Source organism: Python bivittatus, unplaced genomic scaffold (assembly GCF_059951505.1).
Source record: "Python bivittatus isolate LINGU-HERP-01145 unplaced genomic scaffold, Pbiv_v1 ctg000370_np1212, whole genome shotgun sequence".
NCBI lineage: Eukaryota > Metazoa > Chordata > Lepidosauria > Squamata > Pythonidae > Python > Python bivittatus.
The window spans coordinates 3625779-3634825 of NW_028277062.1; the positions used below are offsets into that span (position 1 = coordinate 3625779).

The 9047-nt window shown below is 64.4% G+C and overlaps 1 protein-coding gene across 4 annotated transcripts; it reads right to left on the reverse strand.

Annotated features, from left to right (window-relative positions):
- Nucleotides 1-56: 56 nt before the first annotated feature.
- Nucleotides 57-8262, reverse strand: SAP25 (Sin3A associated protein 25). Of its 4 annotated transcripts, none has more exons than XM_088142159.1 (7): nt 7237-8262; nt 5633-5708; nt 5090-5251; nt 4487-4617; nt 3925-4063; nt 3277-3377; nt 57-1792 (listed from the first exon to the last, which is right to left on the reverse strand). In XM_088142159.1, exons 1-7 carry the CDS (start codon nt 7300-7302, stop codon nt 1649-1651), a joined length of 819 nt encoding a protein of 272 aa, XP_087998285.1. In that variant the 5' UTR covers nt 7303-8262; the 3' UTR covers nt 57-1648. The 4 variants fall into 4 exon arrangements, with proteins under 4 accessions (XP_087998285.1, XP_087998284.1, XP_087998283.1 ...); XM_088142158.1 differs by having other exon boundaries at nt 3910-4063; XM_088142157.1 differs by having other exon boundaries at nt 1652-3002.
- Nucleotides 8263-9047: the final 785 nt, after the last annotated feature.

The window sequence follows — 9047 nt, forward strand, 5'->3', positions numbered from 1 at the left end:
GAAATGCCCCTTTTCTCCCTCGGGGGGAGCCTGATCTGCTCCCCTCCCCTCCCCTCCCCACCCCACCCCACCCCTTTTGCAACCATAAAACTCACTCAGAGACGGGGCAGGGGGATGTCTGGAGCCTGCAATTCCCGAGACAAAGTTCACCAGGTGATTCCAGGAACAACAGCAAAGCTCACATTTGCTTTATGCTGAAGCCACAGACTAAGGCTTACAAACCGGGGTGGCTGGGGGGTGTCAAGCAACAAAAGGCTTAGTGGGAACAGGTGAAGCCAGCCACAGGATGTTAAATCATGCTTTTTAAAGCCATGGGCGGTAGAGCCGCTGATGGGTTCACAGCCCACGTGAATCTGGAGCCCAGCCAGCCGGCTGCTCTCCACAAATGCCCTTTGGCCTCCCCGACGTCTCGCTGTGTCTGCACGCCCGGCTCTTCTATGAACGCACTGGCCTAAGTAGCAACACGGTCTTGTGCCACGCGCAGAGCGCAAGGAACCCCATTAGACGGAGGGGCCGCCTCCCTCGTTGCCCGGCAACCAGGCCACGGGGTTCTGGAACGCGGCTTGGAACAGCCGCCCGAGGCTCTGTGAGCAGACACCAATGGGGCGGGTGGCAGGGTGGGCCGTGGGGCTCCTGATGAACTGCACTCTGTGGCACCTCGGCTGGTCGCAGCGACCCGGCTGGTACTATGGGGGTCTGGAGGCCCCCTTTGGGAAGACTCTCGACGGCTCCCAGACGCCCGCGGGCTTTACCCTCAACGCCCAGGCGCTGCTCTGGTACAGCTACTGGGTGGTCATCAGCATGTTGGTGGTGATCGCTGTCTCCTCCATTGGTCTGTTCCTCCAACAATTTCTTCGAGCCCAGCAGGTGAGGCCCAATGGCGGGGAGAACAAGGGCAGCATGCCCTCTGCCCCGTGGCACCCATTGGCCAGCCCAGAACTCCACACCGGCATTGTCCGGGCCTGGACGTCCTGTGTGGGGAGATCAGACCAGGGCCCGGGCCCAGGCCCCCAGCCACAGCCTTCCATTGCCTGTGCCTGTCATGCAGCAAGACCCCCAGGGGGCTGGAGGAGCCCCTGCACCCTCGAAATGGGGGAAAGGAGGCCTGAGCAACCTTGAGCGGGTGGGACACCCTAAAGGGCTCCACAAAGTGTCCGCCCCTCTCCTTGGAAGCTGCATCCTTGGCACGAGGGGTGGCCTTGCTCTCGGCCATGCCACTTTCGGAGCAGGGCAGGCTGGCGGAACTTGCTGCCTCGTGGCCTTCTCCCACCTCCATTTTCATTTATCTGTCTGTCTGTCTGTCTGTCTGTCAAATTTCTGGGCTGCCCCACCCCAAAACAACCCTGGCTGCCTTTACAAAGTGAAGAGCAGCATATAAATCGCCTGATGGAACAAGAGGAACACATTTCTGCATTACACTTGCCCATCCCAGAGGGGTCCTGCCTCCAAAATCCTCACTGAAACCGGAGGGGGGGAATCAGTTTTAAGGAGCACTTGGGGGCAGGCAAAGCAAGGGCTGTATAGATCTCGGGGGGGGGGGCAGCTCCAGAGGGCAGGGAAGCGAGTGACCCAAGCACCCGTAGGCCCATGGCGCCCTTCCTCAGCCACAGCCCCTCTTCTTCCTCAGAAGCGAGGAAGGGCAGAGGCGTCATCCCGGCGAGGAGATCCGGAAGAAGCTGCCTTGATGGAAGCGCTGCACCTGTTGGACGCCGTGATGGAGAAAACCTGGCGCCACCTGCACCGGTTGGAGAGGCGGCGGAGGAGCCGCAGAGGGACATAATCTTGGGGCAAGCTGGAATAAAGAGCCCCTCAGGCACTGTTGGCCCGTGGCGTTTCCTCCCCCCACCCCGGCCAAAGGGGGCTGGATCCTGCGGCCTTGCTCGCCTCCGCCACGCCCCCCAGCACACTCAAACGGCTGGGCAGCCAGCCGCTTTGGGAGGGGACACAGCCCCAGCATCACGGGCGTGCTCCGGCAAGTGAGGGGTCAGTGATGGGGGCCCTGAGTGCTTGGGGGCAAAAGGGAGGAGCCTGTTCGTGGAAGGCAGCGCAATGTGGGTTTGCAAGGAGGCTCCCGTCCCCCTCCCTCACTTGGGGAACTTGCGGCTTTAAGGGGGGAACCGCTCTTGCGGGGGACTTTGGAGCAGCAGGGGGGCTGCTAGGGGGCAGGGGAGGCAGACAGACGGGCTGCCCCTCCCTCCTGGGAATTAACCCCTGGGGCTCCACGCCCCAATTCCCAGGCACTTGTGGGGCTTCCTAAGGGTTAAAACGCTCCTGAATTTGCGGTGGGGCCAAGGGGGATAGGGCTGGGGAGGAAGTGGGGGGAAGGGCCCCACAAAGCTGAGAATGGGTGGACCAGAGCGGCTGCAACTGGGCCTGGCCCCTGGCAGGGAGGAGGCTTGCCCATGCTCCTCGGCCTGCCTGGTCCTCCCGGGAGGAGGCAAAGAGCTGGAGGGATGTGGCTGAACAGAACTTTATTCCGGCTGCAAAGGCCGAGATGAGGGCTGGGACCTCTGGATAAAATCAAAGACTACAGAACAGGACAGCACGGGTGTGTGTGTGTGTGTGTGTGTGTGTGTGTGTCCCTTTAGCCCCATCCCTTCTAGCAAGGGCAGGCGGAAGCCCTCCCGGGTCTTTAGAGTTTCATCTCAGCCTCATCTGGCTTAAATCTCTTGCCAAAACCAGCAAGTGCCGTTCTGGCCACCTCGGAGGGCGCTTCTGGGGCCTGGAGGTTAATGGGCACCCCCTTGCCGCCACCAAGGCTGGGACTGGCACAGGGCTGAGCACAGGCAAGGCGGCCCCGGAGGCTCTCAAGGGTCCCCCTGCTCAGCCCTGCTGTGGGCACGGGGAGGGCTTTGTGCTGCTGGCAGCTCCAGCAGTGCAGAGACGGCCTTTAGCTCCTGGCCGGAGAGCCACCGTCTCCTGGTGGAAGGGCCAGGAGCAGGAGGAATCTCACGGAGGGCCATGATGGGGGCCGGGGTGTCGAGCTGCAGGCAGTGGAGCACCTGGGCGAGAGTGAGAGAGGGAGAAAGCAGGGAAGAGGCACCCGGAGGGAATGGTGGCACCCGCAGACCTTCCTTCACGGCAGGCAGGCTCATCGGGAGTCGGGCATTCTGCGCCGGAGTGGGCATGGAGCACCCCAGAGTGGCAGGCGCTGCTCCCCCTGCCCCAGAGCCTCAGGGGCGCCCCTCCCCACCCACCACCAATATTCCCATACAGTCAGTGTCTTCCTTGGCCCCCTTTGGTGCCACCCTCCAGGCCAGGTAACGTGGGACTTACTTCCAGAGAGGAGCAGGACAGCCAGTTGTAGATCCGAAGTCCAGGGGGCATGGCGGGGTCTGTGTAGAAGAAGCTGCTGCAGTCCAGGAAGGGCAGGGGGCCTGGCAAGAAAACGGGGGGCAGGGGGAGAACACCTTAGAGCAGGGTTTTTCAAACTGGGTGACTTTAAGAGGTGTGGACTTCGACATGCTGGCTGGGGAATTCTGGGTGTTGAAGTCCACACCTCTTAAAGTCTCCCAGTTTGAAAAACTGTGCCTCAGATGGGCAGGAGGAAAACGCCCTGGGATCCCCGTCCTGCCCCTGCCCCTCCCAGCAGAAGAAAGTCCCCCACGCCTCCCCTACTGAAGGCCCAAATCATTTGTTTCACAGAGAACCGATCTGGAGAAAGGGATCTCCACAGGTCAGCTGCTCTTCCCTGGCCTCCCCCAGCCACCCACCCCAGCACGTGTCAACAGAACCACCCGTCCTGGGGCTCAAGGGATGGGCAAGGCCGCTGCAAGCTGTGCCCCGCTCCCACCAGGCCAAATCCCCGCCTCCGTCACACCAGGAGGACCCCCGTAGCTTCCTCAGGTCTGGAGCTGCCGGACAGCTGCCCGTCCCCAGAGTCCCTCCCCCTCCCACCCTGCCGCTTACCTGTCTTGTGCTCACCTGTCTTGGGTTCGGGTGCCAAGGAGGATGCTGGAGCTCCCGGAGGAGGGGGCTGGGAGCAGTGGCTGTAGCCAGAGACGGCGGAGTAGAAGGACTGGAAGGACGGGTGGCAGAGTGTCCGGGAGGAGCCCCGGGAGGCCTGAAGCACCAACCAGGCCCTGGTCAGGCCGGGGGGGTTCTGGTCGGCCCCACAGGCTTGGGACTGCAGTGGGAGGCTGGCCAGAAGGGGCTGGGCCCAGTTTTCTGCAGCTCAAGAGCCTCTGAGAATCTGGTGGTTGGGGGCCAGAAGCCACGCAGGCCTTCAAGCCAAGGAGCTCCAGAGGGCTCTCTCTCTCTCTCTCTCTCTCTCTCGCACCCCCCATGCACCCCCCCAATGGAGGAGGCAACATACAGGAACAAATGCAGAATGCTTCAGCACAGCCCACCAACCGGCAGCTATATGAAGCAATCAGCCCACGAGCAGAGGGCCTTCCCCTTCTCAGGGCTGCCCACTGAGAACCCGGGGTGCAGGGGACCCCTCCTTCCGCCCCACACCCCCCAGCACAGCTCCCCTGGAGGATACCTCTGGGCCCGGCCAAATCCGCAAGCAAATGGCTTCTGTGGTCCAGGTGCCGGAGGAGGGGCCCTCTCCCCGTGGCAGGGCTTCTGCTCCCCAGGGCCACCTCACCGGGGGGCCACTGTGACTTCCAGGCCCTAACAAGGCAAGCAGACAGTTACAGCTTCACGGGGCACCACCTTTCCCAAGCTGCGTGCGGGGATCGTAAGCCCCAGCATTCAAACTGGCAACCTGATGTTTCTCCAGGAGCTCAAGGCAGCTTGCGTGGGGATCCCCCTTCACTCCTTCCCAAAACAAGGACCCCGTCAACAACCCCAAGCACCCTGGCAGAGAGGATGGCAATTCCTGAGCCTTGCCCTCTGCGTGGCAGGACTCCCTTTCCCACTATGTCCAGTGCAGTCACTGGGGCCACGCCTCCGGAAGCACCCCTGGCATGCCAAAGCTCCCAATTATGGTCTAAGCGCCCTGCTTTCCCCTGGCATCCTCCCACCCTCTCGAGGGTCCTCCCCTTGATCGGTGCTGGCCATGAACTCCACCCTGGAGCAACCTAGTCCCTGCCCCAGAGCGCTTCCGGGCCACAGACCCCCGTTCCGCCCTGCGCCCACTCACCAGCTCCCAAACTCCGCCACTCCAGCTCCCTTCCTGCCAGATTTGGGCCCTTCGCCTGGGCCGAGGGCTCTCCTGCTGCATCGGGGTCCTCCTCCTCCTCCTTCTCTCCCGTGCCCCAAAGTTCATGCCGAGGGTCTGAGTCATCAAACATTTGTGCAAGCCCTGCAGAAGAGCCGCAGGAAGGCAGCTGACGGAGCCCGCTGGGAGTCCCCCCGTTTGCTGCAAAGAGCAACTTGTCTGGAGGGGGGGAGGGGGGAGCACTCTCGAGGGCAAGGTGGCGGTGGGAGGGGGGCACTCCGTGCAGGAAGGAGGGCTCAGCATGCTGGGGGGGGTCCCTTGCTGCATGCCCCTCCCAGGCCAACTAGCGGAGCCAGGGCAGCATCCAGGGAGGGCTGGGACCCTCCTTCTGCAAGACCAGGATCCCTTGGGGGAAGCGACAGCACCCAGTCAAGAAATCAAGCCACCCATAAGCCAGCCTGCTTTTTCTCACACACTCACTCACTCCCCAACTTTGCCCCCAGGAAAGCATGAGTCATTACCTACCTGGGCGAGTTTGCAGTGGTACAGAAACAGAGTTCCCACAGGAGCTGGAGAAACACAGAGCAGCCCCCGGATCGCTCTGGTGAAAGGAGAAACAACACTGGTTGACGCACACGTTTTGTTGTATATTTACTCCTCTAGAAGAGATGGTTTGATTAATTTTTTGAATGCAATTATTTTTACTGGAGATTAATTTTCCTTTTTTTAGACTGTCCTGGGCTGCTTTCGAAGATGGAGCGGTTGAAAAATATAACGCCCTGCTGGTAGCGTGACCTTACCTACGTTTTAATTAGCGTTAGCTACACTTGGGCCCCGCTGGCTTCTCGCCAGGCTCCCAAAGGGCTCTTTAGGGCCCTTCCCAAGATGGGGGAAAGGAACAGATTGGAAGCTGGGCCCCTCTGCCCCCCCATGAAGCAGCAGAGCCTGAGCACAGCAGCCCCCTTCCCTCAGGTCCCCCAGGAACACGCTCCTCGGGCACAGGGAGAGCGTCTGTTGCCATCTGACCTGACCAGCAGCTGCACCGATGGCTTTGTCCTCCGGAAGTGGGCACACTCCTCCTGCCAGCTGCAGCCCAGGGGCAGGGAGATCCCCAGGCCAACTCTGGGTTTCCCCTGACCCTCTGGCCCCGGGTCTCAGCCGCACCAGGCGGGTCCCATTGTGGACCCCTCTTTCCCATCTTTCTGGCAGCCCCTCTCAGCCCCGTGACTCTTCCCTTGAGGCAGGGGCGGGGGTTGTTTACAGCCCCGCAGGGAAGGCCCAACTGCCTTCCTTGGAGCGCTGTGGCTTAGGGAAATGCCCCCGCATTTGAGATCCCCCCCAGGTATCCTCAAAACTGCTTACTCTGGACCCCTCCCCAGTCGCAGCTCTTCAGAATAACTGGGCACGGCCCCCAGGCGTCCCCTCCCTGGCTGCCGCCTCCCACCCTTCCCAAGCGCGGAAGCGCCCTTGCAGCCCCGGCCCGGCTCGCCTGCCCGCAGCCTCCAGCGCCAAACTGCTTTCTCTTGCGCGGTTCGGGCAGGACGGAGCAAGCGCACCCAACCGCCGCGAGAGTCGGAACGGAGCCCCTGAAGTTCGCCGCCGCGGCCCCCGCGCAGCTCCACGTCGGCGCGCGCCCCCCGGGCCCGGCCGCCGGTCTCCCTGCCGCCTCCAAGCGCGGCGCGAAGGGGGGCGGCGGCGGCGGCGGCGCTGCCCTGCGCCTGCCGGACGCGGGCCACGGCGGCTGCGACCCAACCGCTGCCGGATCTCCCCGCGAAGCGCGACGCCGGAAGGGAGCCGCCCTCGGACCCGGCAGATCGGAGCGCGCCGGACGGCGCGGGCTCTTCTGCGCTCGGCTGGAGGGACGCGCTTCTCCGCTTTTGCCGGCGAAGGAACCCCAGGCGCTTCTCCTGCGCCCGACGGCGGCGGGCTGGACCCGGCGGAGCCCCTGGCAGCCTCGGAAAGGGGCCCGGCGCGCACCACCCCCTTCCTGCAGGCGCCTCCGCGGGCCACACACACGCCCCTTGGCTGTCCCCCCCGCCCTGCCCCTCCGCCCGCCCCAGCAGCCCCATGCCCACAACGTGCCGGGCTGCGCGCGGCTTGGCGCCTTCGGGTAGTTTAGCGCGCAGCACCTCGCGCAGATGCGCCGCCGGACGCAAGCCGACTTCTCCTGCGGCGGTTCCGCTTGTGTCCCACATCCCCCCGGGTGAATCCGGCCCCCCGGCCAAGGGGCGCGCTGAGCCGCAGGCGACGCCCGGGGCGCAGGCGGCCCGAGGCTGGCTCTGCTCCTGCGCGGCTGCGCCTCGCGGGGCTCGGGGGAGCGGGGCCGGCGCCCCTCGTCAGGCAGCCGCCGCCCGGACGGCAGCCCCCGAGGCGTGTCGCCCAGTCCGCGCCCCCAACGGCTGAGGTCGCAGGACACCCGAGCCCCCGTCAGAGGTCAGCCGCGCGTGGTGGGCTGGCTCGCCGGGCGGGACTCGGTGGGTCGAGCAAGCCAAGAAATAGGTGGAGGGAAACATGGTCCCGTTAATCTCGGGTTAGTCCCCTTCTCAGCGACGCTTCACCCGGGCAGCCCCGAAGGCAGCGCAGCGCAGCGCAGCGCAGCGCAGCGCAGCGCAGCGCAGCGCCCGCCTCCTCCCGAAGGAGCTCCGCCCCTTTTCCCCAGGAGGAGGCTAATATCCCAGGAGCCCTTGCTCAGGAGGGTTCTGGCAAGGCGTCATGACATCACTAGCCCCTTCCCCATTGGCCGGCCGCTGGCCCCGGCAGCGAGGGGGAGGCGGGCGGGGCTTCGCTTTCTGGCCACGCCTTCACGCAGCTTGTTCCCCGGAGGCCCATTATGCATTAGGCTCGTTAGGTTTAACGTTTGCTAACCCCTCGGAGCCAGCCAACCGCAGGGGTTAGTCAACCTTCGCCGAGCGGCTCCGCGCAGGCGTGAGGCAGCAAGCATTTCGGAGTCCCTGAGAGGGCGTGAGCGCCCCCGGCCAGGGTCCGAGATCTGGCCCGCCAGTGGACGCGGTTCGCAGAGCTCAGCCTGCGAGGCCCAGACGCCCCCGTGGGGGCACTTACAACCCCAGCGCCCTTCCGAGCCCCTCCTGTTGCGGAGCAGGTGGCAAGTCTCGCCAGGCAAGACTCCTCCTGGTCAGCCCCTCGCCAGTGGCGGCCTGCCCGAAAGACCCCCTTGCCCCACAACAGCCCCCCGCCCCGTCCCCTTCGTGGGCAGCGGCAGAAGGAACCCTCCCTCCCGCCTCGCCTCGCCTCCTGCCCTCCGCCTGCGGGGCCCGCCCTCGCACTCCCCGTGCCCAAGGCTGGGGCTGAAGAGGCCTCGGGCACAGACGCTCCCCTGCGTGGGGGGTCCCGGGAGTCTCTGGCCAGCCACGCTCGGGCCTGGCCGGCAGAGACGGAGACTCACGTGACCCACTGAAAAGGAAGGGGGCTGGGCCTCGGCCAGTGGCCGGCGCTGACACAGCTGGACAGGCCTGCAGAGGGCCGGAGGAGGAGAGCCGATACCGTGTCAAACAGGCGGGCGGTGGGCCAGCAGGCCGAGGAAGACCCTGGAGGACCTTGAAGTACAAAGGGCACAACTGGCACGTTGCGAATGGCGCCTGGCTGGCCAAGGAGGGTGGGGGCACAATTGAAGCCAGCGGGCCAAAGTCTGGCCTGCAGCAAATTCCCCCTCCCCAGTCTCTGCCCCCCACTTCCTCAGAGGGTCTCTTCTGTCAGAGCCAGCCTGTGCTCTCCCTTCCATCAATCCAGAACATGTAGCGGGCAAGTGAGCTGGCGAATTTTTCTTTGCCCACGCCGAGAGACCCATCGCTGCTCCTTCCCATCCCTGATGGCCCAGGGGTCTGCAGCCTGTTCCCCCAACAAGAAGCTCCAGGGCCTCCCCCCACCCCGTTCTGCTGTGGGCAGGCGCCCATTCAATACTCTTGCAAGGAGTTTACACTGG